At 38.3% G+C, this 22,419-nt stretch overlaps 1 protein-coding gene and 2 long non-coding RNA genes across 20 annotated transcripts in view; 1 reads left to right on the top strand and 2 right to left on the bottom strand.

Annotated features, from left to right (window-relative positions):
• CFAP20DC (CFAP20 domain containing) overlaps positions 1–22,419 on the bottom strand; it is a 243,572-nt gene that overhangs the window by 55,376 nt on the left and 165,777 nt on the right. For 16 of the 18 annotated variants that reach the window (XR_005374855.1, XR_005374854.1, XM_038565983.1 and 13 more), the window contains 2 exons: positions 10,555–10,599; positions 8,829–9,032 (listed from right to left, as the gene is read on the bottom strand). Coding sequence is in view for 16 of the 18 variants with exons in the window: in XM_038565983.1 (XP_038421911.1) it covers positions 8,829–9,032; positions 10,555–10,599 (249 nt within the window). In the remaining 2 variants the exon portion in view is untranslated. The remainder of the gene's footprint in view (positions 1–8,828; positions 9,033–10,554; positions 10,600–22,419) is intronic. The other 2 variants (XM_038565985.1, XM_038565993.1) reach the window with 1 other exon arrangement.
• Positions 602–7,430, bottom strand: LOC119877319. Its single transcript, XR_005374857.1, has 5 exons — positions 6,832–7,430; positions 4,062–4,218; positions 2,382–2,462; positions 1,279–1,391; positions 602–654 (listed from the first exon to the last, which is right to left on the bottom strand). It is a non-coding gene; the product is annotated as an uncharacterized LOC119877319 (long non-coding RNA).
• On the top strand, positions 5,804–7,430 carry LOC111091301. The gene is made up of 2 exons (XR_005374856.1): positions 5,804–5,956; positions 7,046–7,430. It is a non-coding gene; the product is annotated as an uncharacterized LOC111091301 (long non-coding RNA).

The following is a 22,419-nucleotide window of genomic DNA, read 5'->3' as shown; positions in this document are numbered from 1 at the left end:
GATCCAGAGATAAGGATTATATATTTATGTCTTAACGTTAGTAAGTCTGCAAGGATAACTTGCATTTTCGCTAATGGAATTACACGTGTAAATCTTAGGTCAAAGTGGTCATTTCCCCAAGTGTATAATAAAGCTCCAAGCATTATGAAGTGAACTGAAAAAAATGGTGCCAGTACCTAACAAAAATGTGAAATCTCAACTTTTTCCTCTGCGAGAAATGTTTAAATGTTACTATTTCAAAACATCGCTAAACAACTACATCCCCAAAAAAGCTTTCAACTGTTGTCTCCAAAGGAATTTGTTTTTCTTTGTTCTATAAAGAGAGAAAATTCCATTATATCTGATACAAATTCTCTTTTTGAACATCAGCATGCAGTATTTTTCTTATGTGGTTAACAACCATGGAATTCTAATATGAAAATCATTTTTAACATTCTCATTTTATTACAAGGTGGAATTTGGAATACATTCTTGAATTGCATTTAAAGGATTTCCATTACTTCCTTACCCAAAAGGGTTTGTGTTAAGCTTTTCCTAACCTATAATGTGGTCTTATAGTGCTGACTCTAACAGAGGAAAACAGTATAGCAATGGTACCTGTACACATAGAGCACATATTCCTTATTTTCCACATACTCCTTATTTTCACAGGCCCTAAAATATTAAAGATGTGGGTCATGAGAATTCTTTAGAGTAAACTGTCTTCCTCTATAAATAATCTCTTGGAAGTGTTCCTTTAATTTAAATCAAACACACTGTCTGATAATCACAGTCACTTAGCCTGACTCTCTGTGATGCACCATGAATTTAAATGTACTCAGATACTTTGGTAATTGAACCGATATCAATGCATCACCATTTCAGTAATAAGAAACAACAGCTGGGAGAACAGAGGAAGGAAAAACATGTCATAAGACATATTTGATCTCACTGGAGAAATAAGACTTCCAGCAATTTGCAAGTGAAATTTGGTTTTATGATTTAGGCTTTATTATTTCACAGCAAGAAAGGAATTAGCAAGCAAAGGGTCTAACGGGTTCTCTAGAGCATCTCACACTGGTGCAGAAATACTCCCGATAATATGTTCATTGGTATTCGTCCAGTAGTTCAGCTATACTCGGGCCTCCAGTGAATGGGCCTCTGCCGATACACTTCCAGAGGCATTTCCATAGCTCTACACATCACAGTTCTGGCATTCAGGAAATTTCCATTTTCTTAATTTTACATCATTAATTCTATTTACACCTGTCTCCAACCCCCTTATTCCAAATGACTTACTCCATCCTCTGCAGAATAGAAATAGTTACAGAATCCTGTCTTGTTTGTGACTCAGCTCTCAGACTACACAGACTGACCCTTTCCGCATTTGCTCATGTCTATATAAAACAGATCTGGTGATGCAAGGAGTAAAAAAGAACACAGTCAACAAAAGATTCACATTTATAGTGGTTTCTAAGTGTTAGAAAATAAAAAAAAATAACCAGTGGAAATGTTTCAAAATAGTAAAGAGTGTTAACATGAGGGAACAGAAAGGTAAAAGAAAAAAATCCCATTAAAATAATCATAGGTTAATGGAACTCAGTCTGAAGAACCTGGTTCCTTAATTTCATTTTTAGTATTGAAAGCTAATTATCAAGTTGTTGCCCCCAAATATTTTATTCAATAACCAACTTTGATTTAAAAACAGGGTATCATGGCAGAGCATTCTGACTTGCACACATAAGTGGTATAAATAGACTTACATGCCCTAGCTGCTAGTGACTCAGTCAGTGAAGGATGCAAGTCTTTTTTGGAATGGGTATGTACAAAACTGGGTGGCCCCAATTCCCTTTCTCTGTATATGTCTCCTAATTTCATAGTCAGACTCAGAGACAGGAAGGGATTATGGGAATGATGGTGCTAAAAAGCTCCTTCAAGGTATTTCAGTTCCCATAACTTTGCTTTGATGCTTTGAAAGGGCAGACAGAGCTTTCACTTGGATGAGGTCTTTCTGTTTTCCTAGACCCAAATCAGAATGAATGAGAAATGTGCCTAATGGTTTCTAAAAGCTCTCTGAACATGGTGGGGTGGGGCTGGGGTGGGGGAATTGATGGGCTGTCTGAAGCCAGATGTCCCCATTCACAAATGGAAACAGATCTGTTTCGAGATATATGTAGCAGTAAACCTATTTGTACTGTTTCTAGGTAGGTAATATATAATGAAAGCACCAGGTAAAAAAAAAAAAATTGTTTTTGACTTTGGAATTCAGCCATATTCAGGGAATACCTTAAGAAGCAATAGAAGAAGAGCAACCAATACCTACTTTGTAGGTAGGTATATGACAATAATCAAATAACTATGACAATAATCATAGTACTAGTTGACATTTAATCAGCACATACTCTGTGTTAAATCCTTGGTAGATATTATCTCATTTGTTCCTCACAGCAATTCTGTGAATCAGATAGGATTAACAACTCCACCTAACAGAAGAGGAAATTCAGACAATGGGTGTTAATCCAAGGTCATGCCAGCCAACAACAGTGGAACCAGACTTTGAACCCAGTTCACTACAGTTTACCCTCTACTAGATTGTAGTGCTTAATCCAGCTCAGAGTCTCACCTATAGTGGTGAATACTGAAGTTCTTGAAAACACAGGTGACAAACTCAGTTCAGGTTATGGGAGTAAGAAAAAAAAGTGGTCTGAAATATTTATTTGAAATCTATATGACGACCTCCCTACCATAAATTAAATTAATTTGATTTCATTCTTCTGACATGTCTCTATATATTTAAAATTAAGTTTTGCCACATTGCTAAATTTGGGACAAACAAGGTGTAATAGATAATACTCTGAGAATGAGGAAGGTTTATTTCACGGGGTGACTTTCATAGTCACTAAACACAGAACAACTCACATGTTTCAGTATTATACTGACTCTAATATCAGTTTTCATATATCATGTCTATAGTGGTGTAAGAACATCTGCTCATCTGATTTATCTGCAGCTTAGCACAATCAACTAGTTACCTTTCTGGTTCAGGAGAATTAAAAGAAAATTCATTACACCCAAAGAGAGCTTCAAAGTTAATGAATCTGTAGATCAGAACAAATTAAGACCTATTAACTATAAAGAACCTGAAATGCCAATATATTATATATTGGAGATGTAGCAGCCAGTAATCATCCTGTAAAACACTGATATGCTGATGAGCAAAGAAATGGAACAGATTCTAGAAACTGAGGACCTTGTCCTTTTGGTGGCGCTGTTGCTATGCACTAGTGTCAGGAAAACGGAACTCCTAAAATTTGCTACTGAGCACAAGAAGCTTTGCTTTTTCCGTGATCAAGCTGCTAGAAATTTTGGGGTGAGGGAGAGAAGTGAAGGCTAAATAAAAGAACAGGAGATAAGATAATCCTGCCATGTTAAAAGGTAAAGACAATATTTTCATGGTGTTATGTTAAAACCGATGAAAATGGCAAAAATGTTGCAAGGTTAATCAAGACCATAAATAACTTGTCTGAGAACCTCACCATATGCTTGTAATTTTATTAAGTGCATTTTTGCCTCGTTTTTCTCCAAATATTATGCTCTGCAATTGCCATGTTGATGGATGCATGCAATGAGCATTTTTTTTTTTCAAACAAGCTAAGGAGACTTATGTGCTTGATATTAGATTATGGGAATTCTTAACTTGAAGGAATGATGGTTTTAGGGATTCTGCTTACAGGGTAGCATGCACATGAGGCATGCTTTTCTTAAATCACAGGTAAAGGCAGGACAGAGAAATAACGAAATATTGAAATAATAAAATAACAAAAGGGCTTATTTGTAAAGCTCTAAGAGGTTAAGTCTGAATTTTCATGGTTAAGCTCAAATCAAAACAAGCATAACAGAACCTCTACCTATCCTTATAGCCCTCAGTAGTCACAAAAAGGGGAAATATCCTAGAAATCTTTTCTGATCATTCAAGTGGCCCTTTGAGGAGAATAACTTTGGGGGAAGCAGCGGGTAACAGCTATGAGTTTACTCTGCTAGGCACTGGGCACATGCATTCCCTGCACGCATTCAATTCTCACCATGTCAATATGAGGAAGGCCTTTTATTATTCCCATTTTATAGGCGATTGTGCTGGTAAATGGCTGAACTGGGATTTGAGTTCAGGTAGGCTGAAGCAGAGTCTATATTCTTTTGGGCACCACAAAAAGCTGTTTCCATTAATAGCTACATTTTTTCCTTAAAAAGAAAACACACACACACACACACACACACACACACACACACACGACATGGTTTTATGCTATTGTCAATCAAAAGCCCTTACCAAAATAAAATTCACTTAAGAATACATTATAAGCATCTCCTAGCTCCCTTCCTAAGGCTGCCTGGAGCTGAGTTTTTGAATAAATCTCATGAGGGCTACTCCTAACAGAAACCCTCCAAAATTGATTACTTGTAGCCTGGTTTCCACAGAAGTTGTAAAGTATTGTTTTAATTGAATTTGGTTCTAAGTTAGAAACTTTGAAAAATCTGTCTGTCAAAGGCCAATGGATTTCTCAGTAGGTTTGATTTATTTAGCAAGAGATGCCTACAAAAGCCAATTTGCTATGAGAAATATGGTTACATTTAATTACACTTTTAAATGACTAATTTATTATATCTAAACACCTTTTAAACAGTACATATTACTCTAAACTGTACAGATGCTGAGGAAAGCTGAGGAATCAAAACTTGTAGTAAACACAATAGATTTTGCTAAAGACTCTTCATTTTACTCTGCACGGGCTTCCTGGTTTCAGACTGCAGCGTGTGTGAAGTCCTCCGGTGAAGATACTAAATTGAACGTGACCTGCTTAAATCTCCTTTTAAACCACTGGTCATCAAGCCCCGTCTGTATTTTCCTTTGTCTGTATATTTAATATCCACTTATCAAATCTTGAATGTAAAATATTACCTGCATCATTCAGGGTTTATTTAAGCAAAGCAAAGCTGATGTTTATTTTGGATTTTTTTTTTTTTTTTTTTTTTTTAAGATTTTACCCATTTATTCATGAGAGACACAGAGAGAAGGCAGAGACATAGGCAGAGGGAGATGCAGGCTCCGGGACCACGCCCTGAGCTGAAGGCAGATACCCAACCGCTGAGCCATTCAGGCGTCCCTATTTTGGAATTCTGATGAAAACTACCTTATCGTAGAATAAAAAAAGGAATCTTTTCAATATTACTGATTGATTCATTCAATCCATGACTAACAATCAGTGACTGAAAGTGACCTCATGCCAGGCATTGGTACTGCCTTCAAGGAGCTCATAACCAGGCCTGGGGCACATTGCTAACCATGGTTCCCTCATGTGGTAAACGCTAACGTTGAGATTGAAGATAATGGGAACCCACAGAAGGAAGAAATAATTCTGCGCAGGGTGGTTGAGAGTCAGAGAGGGTTTCATGAAGCAGTGACATGTGAGTTGGGTCTTGGAAAAACAAGGGAATGTTCCAGGTAGAGAAGAGGGATGGAGGGTCTTTCTAGGCAGAGGGAAGAGCAAGATGAGCAGTGACACGATTGACATGATCTGGGTACAGGGCATAGCAGTGACAGGTAAGCTGCACGGTGTAGCTTGGATATGGGGGCGTTTGTTCTATGTTGGCTAGGGGTGGGTAATGATGGCAAGACAAGCAAAGATTCATTTCAAGTTCTGTTCAAGGTGATGGAGAAACAAGTAGGCTATCTTGTGAAAGGAGAGACTCTACTCTCACTTCCATGGATTTAATTCTGTTCCTTTTCGGAACTTGGAATTCCTTTTCCCTTTCTTTCCACATGATGAGCTTGCACTCATTCTGGAACACTGGCTTAACTGTAGTTTTCTTTCTCTGTGAAAGTATTCCTGAAACCAACAGATAGGAACAATTGCTTTCTTTGATGTGGGCCTCTCTTCTATATCAATTTGACCTCAGAGCAGATGATCCTCACCACCAGGTGCTCAGATGGGAGGTACAGAGGTACTGGGAGACTGAGGGAATGCAGATGAAAAATCAAGTGCTAAGGTTATGGTGTTAAGTAGGGAGGGCTAAAATCCTGAGGTTTCTTTGGATTTGGAAATGAAGGTGTGGGAGCAGTGAGATGTCTTCCATATTTCTGGGAGTGTGCCACTGTGGATGGCAGCGCCATTGAGATCCACAAAAAGCAGGATACCATTGTGATAAATTTATAAGTTCGTTCCTTTCTTCTTTTTCACTCTCCCTACACAACTTCTAAAGAGAAAGGCATAAGCTCTCAGAAAGACCACAATGGTTCTTGTAAATTGCTCTATTTAAACTCTATATGAGCAACAAGATGCAGAGTTCATTAAGAAATGCAATTTTCCATTTGGTGCTAGTTCCAGTATTGAAATAGACTGAATTTGATGCAATAATAAACATATCTTATGAATACCAAAGGTGGGCTTTTCAATTATTTTCTCAGTCTAAAAAATAGACTGTTTTCTATTTCTCATTTGTTCAAATGGAAGGGTTATCAAGTTCATTACCAGTGGTGTTATTTTTGGCTATATACTTTTAGAGCAGAGTAGTTGTTGTGCATGAGGACTGTAGTCCTTGCCAGCACAGGACAGTGATGAGAACACGGTATCCAGGGCAACCAAGAGCTCAGCCTTTTCAGTCCATAAATAATCATTCCTTAGTTTGCCCTTTGTCACGTTGGTCTCCAAGCTACTTCATGACAGAATGAGCTCGTTCAGGAGGCCACTGTTCTCTTTCTTACTTTCCGTTTAAATGACTGCTGAGGAATATTTTATAAGAAAGGCAATATTTCAATTCCCTTGTAAACTGCATTTGCAAAAATCTGCAACTTACCTTTATGTTCTTAGATCTGGCTACAAGAATACTCTGGCACAGGATATTTTTTTGGTTGGGTAGATAATCTTTGGCACCAAGCTTGCTGGAGGCCTTGTGCATACTTGATCATTTAGTTTAATGAAAAAGTAAGGCAAGAGAAGCCTGGAGGGTGGCAAAGTAGGGATAAAAAACACTCATGAAAACATCATTCTTCTCCTACATCTCCTTAAAGCCAATCTGAATTCTTCCATAAAGACATGTATGTACTCTCCAGAGCAGAAATGACACCATCCACTGGATATCGCGGGCACACATGTGGCAAATTAAGTCACACATTGAGAAGTCACCCTGTCACGGTGGTGAGAAGTTCAGACTCAGGAGTCATGCCAAGCTAAGTCTGAATCACTACACTCAAGAGTCTCCATTTTCTCACCTGGAGAAACAGCACTTACCACCTAAGACAGCAGTAAGGCCTGAGTTAGATGACAATGGGAGTCCTAGTGCCAGAGCCTCTGAGATTTCTAACATCTACAAAGATTCTGGAGACGTGGAAAAAAAAATTCTTGGGAGAGAAAATTGTAAAATTAGTAAATATTTAATTAAATACTTAAAACATATGTTATCCACTGTCAACTACATTTGAATTCAGCCTTTACATAATTTTATATAAATATAGTTACTCAATTTCATATTTCCTTTCACAAATTGTATAGCAAAAAGTGATATTTACTGTTGGATGAAAGTGCATTTTAATATGTTTGATTTGATGTTGAATGTGGGCCTTATAAGTAAGTATAAGTAAATTATAAGTAAATTTCCTATAAGTAAGGCCTATGGAGGTCTTAAAAAGTCTCTAGGTACTTAAGGAAATGGTAGCTCTAATTACCACTATTTTTTTTAAAGATTTATTTATTTATTTATGATAGACATAGAGAGAGAGAGAGAGAGAGAGAGAGAGAGAGGCAGAGACACAGGCAGAGGGAGAAGCAGGCTCCATGCTGGGAGCCTGACGTGGGACTCGATCCCAGGACCCCAGGATCGTGCCCTGGGCCAAAGGCAGGCGCTAAACCGTTGAGCCACCCAGGGATTCCCCCTCCCCCCTTTTTTTATTACCACTATTAAAATACTGATTCTACCATACTGCCTTATGACATTTTTAAAGCTGTATGGGACTGTTCTATCAACGTTTCCACTTTGTCTTTCCAACTCAGCCATAACATCCCCAAGGACAGAAGTGAAGAAAACAGACTGAATCAAAACACTGGGCTCTACTCTGGGCTCTACCACTGACCAGATGTGATGGCTTGGGCCCAGGATAGTTTAGTTTCTTCACCTGAAAGACTTTGACCTGATCCAGGTCCTCTGCTGGTCTATAGTGAGGAGGATGGGCCATATATAAAAGTGCTTTAACTGTAGAAACATATGGGGAAAATATAAGCTGCTGAAGCATCTGCAGTGCCTACCACGGCCCTCAGACACAGGGAGGAGACAACATCTTTTCTGTTCATTCATTTAACAAATACTGAGCCTTCTCTATGTGCCATGGCCTGAGTTAGAAGCTATGGATGCTGTCAGACACCCAGAATTGAAAGTAAAATTATTCCTTTTTGCTTTCATTGTATGTTTATATATATATTATCCCACAATTAACATACATTATTTGAAGGTAAGAAAGACAATTTAAGAAAAGACAATGCCCTCAGATTTAAAACACTATTTCACAATGGGGCCCTGAATATTTCTTTCTTTTTTTTCTTTTTTTAAAATATTTCTTTAGTTTACTTTTAAGTAACCTCTACACCCAATGTGGAGCTTGGAGTTACAACCTCAAGATTAAGAGTCGCATGCTCTACCAACTGAGCCAACCAAGTACTTCTGAATGGGCTCTCAAGATTTCTCATGGAGAGTGTTCTCATGCTGGCTCTAGTTTTCCCAGGCAAGGCTGGGCTTTGTTAGAAAGGCTTTGTCTGACCTTTATTAAGGCAATAAACAAATACCCAATGTCTTGGACTCACAGGTGGCAGGCAGGAGTTCCAAGTGGTTGTATCATCACTGCTGGTACTGATGCTGACGTTACAGTTGTCCACCTGGGATGCACTCAGGCCGTGGGAAGCCCCTGTGTCCTCCAGTTCTTCATTCTGTTGCCGACGCAGGCTTGCCAGCATTTGCAACTCAGATTCACTCATCTGGCTGGGCTGATAGTTTCTCCAATCATATTCCTGATCAAAACAGAAGAAAGTGACATAGTACAGGGTCACTTGATCGTTCTTAATAGACAACCAACAAATGTTACTCTAGAGCCTTCACCCCTTCAGTGGCTCTCCACTGACCGAGGCCCAGACCCCAATGTGCCCTTATACAATGCCTGCCTCACCTGACTCACCTAGTCTTTTTGCTTCTGGCATATCAGCCACACTGTCACTCAGTAAGGTCCTGAAGAGCATCAAGGTCATGTCTGCCTTAGTGCCTGAGCAAATGCTAGCCCTCTAGGCCCATGTGTCCCACATGCTGGCTAATGCCTAGGGACCTTTTAGGTCCCAAATTATGTCATCTCTCTGGGAAGCCTTTCTTGACAATCACAAACTGGGTGGCCCCTCCACTAAGTGCTCTCAGAAGGTGTTCATAAATCAGAAGGTGTTCATTTTTCGTATTTATCACAATTGGAGTTATGTAATGGTTTTTGGCATTCATAGGTAGTCTACAAGCTCTACAAAGGCAAACACAACGACTGCATTATACTCACTGTATTTCCCATGTCTGGTACTTGACCAGTAGTTGATGAAACAAAAATTCAAAAGGTTCTCTTTTTTTAAAAAAGAAAAATTACTTTCCATATAAAAGTCCAGTTTATAAGAATACTGATGAATTTCATCACTGTGAACATTATGACCAAACACATTCAAGTTATAGTAAGATTGAGAATGACTAATGCTGATAAAAGCCATCAAATAAAATCTAATCTTAAAATGGGAACATGTAAGTTTTGAAAGCCAGAAAGACCTCACAGCTATTATAAACACTTATGCTGATATGGACTTTACTATACATGTAGTCTGTCAGGCATTTTTCCCCCAAGAATATTACTACAAATATTTAGAGGGTAACATAAATATTCTTTCAATGTACAGGGAAGAAATTGTCATATAGAATTTTTAAAGCCTTTTCTTTCTCTGTGGTCTAAACCAAATTTGACAGCAAAGGTTAATTTCAACATCACTAAAGTTAGCAAGCATCACATCTGAGTATTGATTTACATCTAGGACTGCCATATAACTTAAAAACAACCTTGAAATTTTCTTATCCATCTGCAAACATTGGTTATGCTCAAAAAGGTTTGTTTCTTTTTTTTAAGATTTTATTTATTTATGAGAGAGAGACAGAGAGACAGAGATAGTGACAGAGATATCAAGAGAACACGAGCGGGGAGGAAATGGAGAAGCAGGCTCTCCGCTGAGCAGGGAGCTCAACATGGGGTGGACTGAGCCACTCAGGTGCCCCTCAAAAAGGTTTGTTTCATGGGGCACTTGGGTGGCTCATTCAATTAAGCATCTGGCTCTTGATTTTGGGTCAGGTCATGATCTCAGGGTCATGGGATTGAGCACTGCATTGGGCTCCACATTGGGCATGGAATCTGCTTGGGATTCTCTCTCTTCCTCCTCAACCCCCACATTCTTCTCTTAAATAAGGGTTTTGTTTCATGACACACTAGAATATTTTAGATACTCAAATCTTTACACTTACTTTCTCGGAGGACCCTTTGATACAGCTGCTGCCTTCTCTTCTTTCCTGCCTCATAGGGATGTAAAAAGTTAAGAAAATATTAATTAAAAAAAAGTCCTGGTGTTCTTATGAAGTTTTAAATAAAGACTATCATTATCATAATTTGGAGTTTATGAAAGCTTGTGATCTAATAATGTGATGTAGAGATTTTCTGGAAAGTTGCTAGTGGAAACTCATTTAAAATTTTAAAACTCATGGCTCCAGTGGCCTGGCACCCTCAGAGGCTATGCAATCTCTAATAGGAGATTTCAGGAGTATTTAATATGTTTTGAGAGTTCCTGGGACAAAAGAGATATCACAAGAAGAACAAAATTTATATTCTAATGAAAGACACTTAAAAGAAAAACATAAATTCATTAATTTACTCTACAAATACTGAGACCCTATTATGGGCTAGGAACTGTAGATGCTAAGTCTGCTCAGAACTCTGAATTTTCATGAATTTATTTCCTACAATAGTAAAATGTATTCTGACAACATGTTGGAAGAGGCAGGCAAAAATGAGCCGAGAGAAAGAACTGACTTTCTTCAGGGTCTGGTGGCAGAGACAGGTAATTAACTTAGTCCCCTGATACATTCTTGATTTGTAATCTTTTAAACCATTTCAAAATCACTGGAAAGGCTAAATCACTTAATATTATATAGTTTTTAAAAGAACGTTTGTAAGAACGTCTTCACATGAAAGGGGACTCTAGCACAAGATGGCATCTAACTAAACTATACAGCTCAGGAAAGGCAAGTGCCTTATCTAATTCTATCTCCAAAAGGCCCAAAATGTTACATACAACCCAATTTTGTCTCAAAATATCCTTATAGGAAAGAAAGGAGACATTATCAGTTGGATTTGTTTTAGGAAGGAGGTAATGGGCTCAAGGCTATACAATTCAGCTGTGCTCAGATTCCCAGGCAAGTCCTTCCCTCATGAAGCCAGTTGAGCTACTCATTTTCTTTGATCTTCAGACATTTTTAGAAGCCTAATACAGTGAAGTCACAAAGACAAGTGAGATGTGGCTCCTGCTTTCACAGGCTTTACAATCTAGTAGGACAATCAAGAAATAGAAAGAAAGGAGCATAAAATAAGGTAGCATGGGGGTGCCTGGGTGGCTCAGTTGGTTAAGTGTCCGACTCTTAATCTCAGCTCAGGTCTTGATCTCAGGGTTGTGAGTTCAAACCCTGCACTGGGTTCCATGTTGGGCGTAGAGTCTATTTAAAAAAAAAAAAGTAGTACATATTTGGGTATAGTACTAGTTAATCATGCAGTGTCTTGATCATGATTAAAAGGAAAGGAAAACTGATAATTCCAGCAAAATGATAAAACACAACAAACAAAAGTAACCTTATAACTTGATGCCCTTCGCCTCTCAAACTCTCAAGATATTAAGGCAGAATAGCTTAATCCATCAAACATGTGCCTATAGAATGTTGTGAGCCCCAGATAAGAACTGGTTTTACTAAGTTCTAAGGCTAAGTTCACAATGGTGGTGTAGAGTCAAAATGAGACACGGGCATGAGTTAGTAAGATCAGGTGAAGAAACTCATTTCATTCTATATGGATGGGAGAGTAATAAAATTGGGAGGAAATTAGGCTGTTATTCTCATTCTGGAACCTAGAAAATCTCTGAGACTCTCTTTCTGAATCAGATTTGCATTGTGACAGTGGCTGACATTCCAGCATAGGGGACATCATGCAAAAAAACCTCTTCATAGAAGTCTACCATACTAACCCTGACTCTTTGTATTCTTTTAAGTTACACCAAGATACAGAAACTGCTACTACAAAGGGGATGGTGGCTGTTAGACCAGAACATAATGTGAAAGGCATGTGAGAAAAGGGAGATAAACCATAGTCTGGCATTTCAGAAAAGAGAGAGGTCACCTCTTGTAGCATCAGTCAAGCCTCCTGGAGGAGACGGTCTCTAAGCTGGACCTCAAAGGATAAGAAGGGTGATATGGCAGCACATTTTTAAAGTTTTTTTTTTAAAGATTTTATTTATTCATGAGAGACACAGGCAGAGGGAGAAGCAGGCTCCATGCAGGGAGCCCGACGTGAGACTCGATCCCAGGTCTCCAGGATCATGCTCTGGGCTGAAGGCAGATGCTCAACCTCTGAGCCACCAAGGGATCCCTCATATTCTTTTTTTTAAGGCATTTTAAAAAAGATTTTATTTATTCATGAAAGACACACACACACACACACACACACAGAGAGAGAGAGAGAGAGAGAGAGAGAGAGAGAGAGGCAGAGGGAGAAGCAGGCTCCATGCAGGGAGCCCGAGGCGGGACTTCATCATGGGACCCCAAGATCATGCCCTGAGTCAAAGGCAGACGCTCAACTGCTGAGCCACCTAGGCATCCAATGGCTGCATATTTTAACCATCAGAACATGGGACAAGCTAGCAGTATGGAGCTTATATTCATAGAAAGCATTAAGTACACTAGAAATACTTATACATACTGTTTCAGAAATGAAATCAGCAATAGAGTTCCAAAATAACAAGGATGAAAATACCTAGAATTTCATCTATAGCTTTTGGCTTCCACTTCCCTGGCCAAGTCTTATTAAAAGCCTATGATTCTGTCAAAAGATATATTCTTATTGCATCATATGATATCTCTATTTTTTATTTTTTGAGTAACCTCTATACTGATCTCTACCCAAAGAAAACAAAAATATTAATTTGAAAAGATATATGTGCCCCTATGTTTATTGCAGTATTATTTACAATAGCCAAGATATGGAAGCAGTCCAAGTGTCCATCGACAGATGAATGGATAAAGATGTGGTGTACACACACACACACACACACACACACACACACACACAAATATTAGCCATAAAGAAGAATGAAATCTTGCCATTTGCAACAACATGGATATATCTAGAGGGTATTAATAATGCTAAGCGAAATAAGTCAGACAAAGACAAATACCATATGAGTTCACTTAAATGTGGAATCTGAAAAAGAAAACAAATGAACAAACAAGCAGATTATTTAATTATTATTAATTGCTGCCACTTTACTCTGGACCTACTTAGTAGGGGCAAAGAAGGCATTTTCTAAAGCTGGGGAGTCAGTTTCAATGCTAGTTTCAAATTTGTATTATTAAGAGTTTTGAATCCGTAATTAGAAAGTTTTGGAAGTTTTTTAAACTCCAACACAATAGCAAGAAAAGTAGCAGAAGTCCATTTTCCAATGCTAATTTTAAACCTCAACTGGCATTTTAATATGAAGACTAATCTCCTCTCTATTGCTGTTTGCAGATAGTGTTTAATTTCTACATTGACATTTTAAATACAAGCTGATGGTAAATTAGTATTGCAGGGTATCTCTTCACCAACTAGTACCCCTTGAAGATTTGTTTCAAATTTCTAAGCATGTATCTCACAGGAGAGTTGGCCCTCATTCACTGGTGACACAGGCCCACAGAAGATAAGAAAGAAGACAGAAATCTCAGGCATGAGTCTCAAGTGACACATGATTGAGCAAATAACTCATTCGCAATGTATGGTAGATTTCAGCATATCTCTTCACAATGCAGAGAGGTAAATCGTATGAAGACCAAGCTGCAGTACAACTTGAAAAACTCTGCTACATTAAAGGGATGCTATGTCAACCTAACAGCAGAAATCAGGAGGCACACTATACGAAAGAAACAACTGGTCAGAATCTAGACTGCATTTTACATCAACGGTATTCGTGTTGACCTAGTATTACTTAACCAGACCCAATGCCACCTCTGAAATGTCTGTCACAAACATTTTGGCTTGTAACCTGGAGACACTTCACAACTCCTGACTCAATTCACACTTCATCATCTATGTATACTAACCCCTTAAGAATGTCTCAGTAGAGAATTCTTGAGTAATTTAAATCCAATAGTAGCAAAAGTCCTTGCAAAGAGGTAGCTTTCTATCTCACAGATATAGCTCTCTTTTTGAGGAGGAAGACCATGAAAGTATTTTTTAAAAAAGATTCTTATTTTGATGTGCCGTATTTGTTTACCCTTTTCAATAATGGCTTCCACACAACATACTTCCGTACGTTTTGTCTCAGTAGTCAGCCTGCTAATTTTCAGAAAGAATTCTCCGACAACCACAGCTCAATTCTTATAAACCTTAAAGGGATTTGATAAACAATTTGTAATTTCCCAGCATCTATCTACCGAGTTCAGGGTACTTCTTGAGTTTAACAATCAACTACAGACGAAAGGAATCTAGTAAAACCAAATGGAACAGGTTTTATATTACATTCAAGGATATGGCATCTCTAAGATGACTGTAGCCTTGTATATGGGATAAGCAGAGTAGTCATTCAATACATGGTAGTTTAAAATATTATTTAAGGAACCAAGAGGAAAACAATTACTGAACCTGCTTATAGAAATGGAAATAGCAGAGGTAAGCCAACTGACGTTTCTGGAGTGGGAAGATAACTTTAAGTTCAGATTGTTTTAGAATGTAGAATAGTTTGGTTGTAATACAGTAATGACAGATATACCAACAACTGTGCATCCTTCTGCATATTAAAATACTGTGAAGTGGGGTGCCTGGGTGGCTCAGGTTAAGTATCTGCCTTTGGCTCAGGTCATGATCTCAGGGTCCTGTGATTGAGTCTTGCAATGGGCTCCCTGCTCAAGGGGGATCTGTTTCTCCTTCTTCTGCTCCCCCCACCCCAGCTTGTGTGAGCTCTCTCTCTCTCTCTCTCTCAAATAAATAGATAAAAATAACGTGAAGCTTAAAGTGGCAATGGAAGTTAAATTGCCACATGATCATAGGATTTTTTAAAAAAGATTTATTTATTTATTTATTTATTTATTTATTTATTTATTTATTCATTATAGACCTAGAAAGAGAGAGAGAGAGAGAAGAGAGAGAGGCAGAGACACGGGAGGAGGGAGAATCAGGCTTCATGCTGGGAGCCCGACATGGGACTCGATCCCGGGACTCCAGGATCGTGCCCTGGGCCAAAGGCAGGTGCCAAACCGCTGAGCCACCCAGGGATCCCTGATCAGGATTTTTTATTTTGAGAGGCAGAGATGGTGCACACGTCCGTGAGTGAGTTTGGGGTGGAGGGGTGGGGGGTGGGAAGGGCAAAGGGAGAGGGAGAGAGAGAATCTCAAGCAGGCTCCACACTGAGGCTTGCTTTCAAGACCCTGAGACCACAACCCCAGTCAAAATCAAGAGTCAGACGCCTAACCAACTGAGCCACCCAGGTGCCCTGATCCCAGAACTTTTTCAGTGACCTTTAATGGGGTCGTGGACTAGGGTAGTAGAAGGTGAACCAACTTTTCTGGCCAAACTCTCTTGAGTTTGACACTCCGCTTTGTCACTTACTAGATGTGAACTATCTAAAGCCTCCCTGCTTCCTGGTCTGTCAAACAGAAATAAGTGAGGCCTCTTATGAGGACCAGACATGGATACTGGATGGAAAGCACTGGGCACCTTGTAGAGGACTTGGCATGTGGCAAGTGCCCTAAATTCTTAAAGTCACAAACAAGGTTCTTGAATCAAAGACCCCAATCTCAATGGGTCAGCAAATATTGTCTGCCTAAGGCCTCTTCCATAAAATAGGAAAATGGCAAGTATGATTTGCTCCTTTAAAATTAGGAAAACCATTGTATATACAGACGAATACCCACCATTTGTTCTGACATGGATGGAACTGGAGGATATTATACTGAGTGAAGTAAGTTAATTGGAGGACAATCATTATATGGTTTCACTCATATGGGGAATATAAAAAATTATGAAAGGGATTATAGGGGAAAGGAGAATGAGTGGGAAGAATCAGAGAGGGTGACAAAACAGGAGAGACTCCTAACTCTGGGAAATGAACAAGGGGTGGTGGAAAGGGAGGTGGGTGGGGGGATGGAGTGACTGGGTGATGGGCACTGAGGGGGGCACTTGACAGGATGAGCACTGGATGTTCTACTATTTTGGCAAATTGAACTCCAATAAAAAAATATACAAAAAAATAAAATAAAATTAGGAAAACCAAGACATCAAAGCGATGGATTTCTGCAATAAACATTTGACTAGTAGGATGCTAACCTTTAAAATACTGGAGAACCGACAGTAAGAAGTTATAGTGTGTTAGCTAAACAACTAATCTGTTTCAATTGCTTCATACTTCTGATAGTCTCAGTTTTTTGTCAAGTCTTTCTATGTACAATTTCTGAAACTTCTGAGAATCTGAAACTGCTCCTTTTCATTAGAGGAACTGGCACATTGTTTGGAGATATGAAAATGTCCTAATGACTTCTGCAGTTCCATATCATCACCCAAAATTTGGACCGTAATTCCATTTTTAAATATTTTAAGATACTTCTACTCTGGACCATTTTGCTTTGGTCAATAACTAAATTAGACACTAGATGCAAAGAGTTTGTTTTACTCAAAGGAGTAAGTTTGGACTGAAAACAAAATTGAAGCAAATTCCACCTGGAAAATTTCTATGCTTAATGCAAATCCTTTTACTGGTAGCACCAATGTTATTTAATCACCAAACTCTGTAGCTCCAGCGATATCCCCAGCAGTGCACTGACAGATAAAATTCAGGTAATGACTCTGTTTTTTTTTTTTTTTTTCCAGAGGCAAGGAAAGAGTATAGTTTTGACAAAACATGAAATCACAAACTCTTCCCCAAAGGCAACTCATTGGTAGGAGTGTCCAATGTAATAAATGACACATTCTCTCCATGGTTAACACTATGGTTTATAGTGTTAAGTGCTACTAGTCTTTCTGTGTTTCATTCACCCCATCAGCCATGAAGGGGTGATCTATAATTTAGCTCTGGGAATAAGGCAGACACACAGAGGGTACTCTCTGGGGAATGACTGGAGAAACACCAGGTCCTGCTTCTAAATATTTTTCTCTCTTCAGTGAACATTGAGAAAATACCAACACGCTACCTGACCATTAATTCATTCTTATGTCAGCATTTGATTCAATTATTAACAGAGGGCAAGAAATGCATATAGCTATCACTTATTGAACAATACCAATAATTAGCTTCTGGAATTTTATTGAATTTGAAAAAGTTTGCTTTAGAATGCTAGGCACACTGGTTTGTATTTCTAACTACTCAGACATGAGTAGAAGAAAATAACTTGTTGGATTATGAACCTATTTCATTTAATACTCATTATGACCCTATGGAATAAGTTTTATTATTTTCTCCAAGGTGATAGATGAGTTAACTGAGGTTCAAGGAAGTTAAGAAATGTGTCCAAGGTCACGTAAGTAAAGAGAAGCAAAGCCAAAATTAAAATCCAGGTCTGTCTGATTTGAGTTGGTGCTCTGAGCCATGGTGTCCACTGCTCTTGACCTCTCAGAAGAATGAAAATGTAGATAGACATGATCTTTTGGGAAGGTCCTGAAGGTAGCAAAGGTGAAGGCCATCTATCAGGTGGCCCAGGAAAGCATGAGGCCAGTGAGCACTTGTAGTAGTAGTCTTGGAATGAGGGAGAGTCACTGGGTGAACTTGCATAGTTGGGCCAGGATGATTGACATATGTATAGCACACAGGGCAACCTAACCCCCAAACAGGTGTTTTGCAACAATGGAATACTGTTGTAATCGAAGGAAGTCAGGGGTCAGAAAGACATTTATGAATTCTTCAAACAATGGGGTATTTTTTGGAAAGACAGCTGCAAATGGCATACTTGCGTGGCAAATTCAAAGAGAGACAGATGGTTTCCCTTCGAATACAGAGTATTATATATCCTAGAAAATGCAGAACTTTATGTAATGGAACAATGCCTTTAGAACTCTAAGATAATTTACAAACTCATTTTCCTCCAAGTTTGTAGAGTACAAACTGCATAGAATAGTAAACCTCTATTATTTAAAAAAAAATATGGGCTCATATTCATCAGGGAGGCAGTCAAACTAATCCTTTTTTCATTATCCAAAGGAAAAGGCTTGACAATTAAAAAAATTATACCATGGCTTAAAACACTTTTAACAGCGTCCTTCCATAATTTAGTTTTTATTTTTTAAAAATAAAAATGTGAAAATTAAACTCAAAAGTCATATGGGATTCATTCTATAGTTTTTTTTTTTCTATAAAAAGTCAAGTCTTATTTTTGCTAAGGAGAATACATGAATTTGTAACTGGTAGCATATTTTGTCTTTCTTTTGAAAATAACCATTCTTTAGTAAGTTCAAACTTTTTCTAGAACCACAAAGCCTGTTATATAGGCCTTTTTGTTTGTTTGTTTAAAAATGCACATAATGACACTTATGGGTTTAAAATGATTCATTCAAAACTGTTTGAATGCAGTCATACATGTGGAAAAGTTTAATTACCAGCTATCTACATGGTTACGATATTACCCAGAGGGCTGTACTTGTTTCTTAATTAAAAATATTTGAACTTAATAATAGGGAACTCTATTTAAAAATGAATAAAACATTGCAAGGAGGAAGTTTACCAAGTAGTTAGCAAATCGATTTCTGTAAGTGTTCCTTAAGAATTACTAGTCCTCTGGCATACCAGGGGATTAGGAAAATAGTTCTCCTGCATCTCCTTTTGTAAAAGCCTTTAATTAATTGTCCTTTGTCATAAAGTCACTTCATGTTGGCACTTTGTGAGAGCAGATTTTATTTTTAAAGACTTATTTATTTATTTGAGAAAGCACACACATGCTCAAGCACAGGGGAGGCGGAGGATGAGGTGAGGAGGCAAAGGGAGAGGGAGAGAGAATCTCAAGTAGACTCCCTGCTGAGTGTGTAGCCTGCTGCAGGGCTCCATCTCACGACCCCTGAGATCATGACCTGAGCCCAAATCAAGAGTCAGACACTTAACCAACTGAGCCACCCAGGAGCCCCATGTGAGAGCAGATTTTTAATGGGGTGTGTCCACTTATAATTCCTGATTGCAGTACCTTGATGGCTGAGTTGATGGCTCAGGTCTGCTCAGTCTTCCAGAACCCAGAGAATTACATAACCATCCTCCTTGTTGCTCAGATCCCAAATCTGAGAGTCATCGTTAATTCTACCCATTTCCTCTTCCCTATATCCTGTCTGTCCTAGCTCCCAGTTATTCCTGGGATCTACTACTTTTCTTCATCTCCACTCTGATCTATCAGAGTAATGCCTCAACTGCTTTCCCTGCATCCACCCTTGACACAGCAAGAGGGAAGTTTTTGAATGTAAATGTTGTTGCGTTGTTTCAAACCTTACAAAGACTTATCATTGCATTTGAAGTAAAGGCCATCCTTCTCACCGTGGCCATCCTGATCTTACATGATCTGGACCCTGTGTGCTGCTCTGACCTCATCCTTCACTACTTTCCCCTTCTTCTATGTCCCAGCTACGTGGATCTTCTCTATTTCCCAAAGATGCCCATTTCAGAAGCTTTGTACCTCCTGTTCCTAATACCTGAAACATTATTCCCAGGTTCTTTGCATGACTGGCTTCATATTAAACTTTAGATCTCAGATCAAATGTTATCTACTCCATCAGATAATATCTAAAGTACCCACCACTCTAGCCAATCCTGTTCTCTATTACATCACCTTGTTTTTGTCTTCCTGCACCACTTATCATAGTTTATAATCACTTTATGTACTTCCTTGTATGTCTTTATTGTCTTAAGCCCCCCAAGGAGACAGGCCTCATCTGTTTTGGTTGATGTATCTCTAGTTCCTGGGAGGAATACCTGGCCTGACAAGCACTGAGCAGAAGAGGAGATGCTCTCACTAATCCAGAAGTAGAACCACAACAGCCATAACTCATCACCTAGAAGTCCTTTATATTAATTAATTAATTAATTAATTAATTAATTAATTTTAGAGGGGAAAGTGGGGGGAAGGGCAGAGGGAGAGGAAGGGAGAGAATATTATGCAGGCTCCATGCAGCACAGGGCTCCATCTCACAACCCTGATATCATGACCTAAGCTGAAATCAAGAGGCAGATGCTTGACTGAGCCACTCAGGCACCCTTAGAAGTCCTTTATTTTAGGAACCCAGCTTAGTGGTAAAACCCTCATACATGTCAGTGCTTTACATATGTGGACTACAATGCCAGCAAAGGTAATTTCGTATCTGCATTCATATAATATTAGACAGACTTCTAGTCCCAGGATAATCATCAAAATTTTCCTCTTGCATCAAGTACATTTCCTATGAGTCATACCAATAGAATCTTTCCAGGCCTGACTAAGTTCATCATGTCTGTGTTAGATTGGAAAGGAAGTAGAACTATCTCTATTTGTAATGACACGATCTTGTATTCTAAGAAAATCCTAAAGAATTCACAGAAACAGTATTAGAACTAATTAATAGCAAGGTTGCAAATTATAGAATCAATATAAAAATAAATTGCATTTCTATGAACACTAGCAATGAACAAATAAAAGATAAAATTAAGAAAAACAATTCTATTCACAATAGCATAAAAAATGTACTTAGGAATAAATTTAATAAAAGAAATGCAAGACTTACATGCTGAAAATTATGAAACATTCCTGAAAGAAAGACACAAATAAATGGAAAGATATCCATGGACTGGAAGGCTTAATACTGTTAAGATGTTAAGATATATCCCCCAAATTGATTTCTAGAAGCAATGCAATCTCAGCTGCCCTTTTTGCATAAACAGACAAGTTGATCCTCAAATTTCTATGGAGATGCATAAACAATCCAGAAAAGGAAGAATGAAGTTGAAGGAGTCACATTTCTGATTTTAAAGCCTACTACAATACTATAGTAATCAAGACAGTGTGATACTGCACAAGGATAGACGTATATATATATAGAACACAACTGGGAAGTCAGAAATAAGCTTTTACATGTATGGTCAACTGATTTTCAAAAATGGTGACAAGACAATTCAATGGGAAAAGAATACTCTTTCAACCAATAGTGCCGGTATAAGTAAATATCCATATGTAAAAAAAATGCAGTTGAACCCCTACTTTCCATTAGAGACAGAAATTAGCTAGAAATGGATCACAGAACAAAATTTAAGAGTTAAACTATAAAATTCTTTAAGGAAAATATTGGAATAAATCTCTGTGATGTTGGATTAGGCAATGGCTCTGACAAATGACATGAAAAGCAAAAACAATAGAAGAAAAACATTGATAGACTGGACTTTACAAGATGACAAACTTCCAGGCTTCAAAAGATAGCCTCATGAAATGAAAAGACAATTTACAGAATGGGAGAATATATTTACATATCATGTATCTGACAAGAAACTTGTATCCAAACCCTTACAACTGGACAATAAAAAGACCAATAATCCAAAGGAAAAATCAGGCCAAAGATTTGATAGGCATTTCTCTGAAGGAGAGGCTAATAAGCATATGAAGAGATGCTCAACATCTTTAGTCATTGGGGAAATGCAAACCAAAACTACAGTGAGATAGACTTCACACACACTAGGACACACTAGGACGGCTTAAAACAAAAAGACAATAACAAGTGTTGACTAAGATGTGGAGAAATCCCCTCAACTCGCCTTGCCCGTGGAAATGTAATACGGTGCAGCTGCTTTGGAAGACAGTTGGGCAGTTTCTGGCAAGTTAAATGTAAAGTTCCATATGACCCAACAATTCCACTCCTAGGTATATAGCCAAGAGGACTGAAAACATATGTCCACACGAAAATGTGCATATGAATGTTCATAGCACCATCTTTTATAATAGCCCAAAAGTAGAAACAACCAACTAATAAACAGATATGATGATGATGAATAAACAGGTATGATGATGATGAATATGAATAAACAGATATGATGATGATGAATAAACAGATATGGCATATCCAGATAATGGAATACTGTTCAGGCATAAAAAGACATGACATGCTACAAC

This window comes from Canis lupus, chromosome 20 (assembly GCF_011100685.1).
Source record: "Canis lupus familiaris isolate Mischka breed German Shepherd chromosome 20, alternate assembly UU_Cfam_GSD_1.0, whole genome shotgun sequence".
NCBI classification, from domain to species: domain Eukaryota; kingdom Metazoa; phylum Chordata; class Mammalia; order Carnivora; family Canidae; genus Canis; species Canis lupus.
Note: the sequence above shows the minus strand (reverse complement) of the source record. Positions and strands in the feature narration are given on the sequence as shown.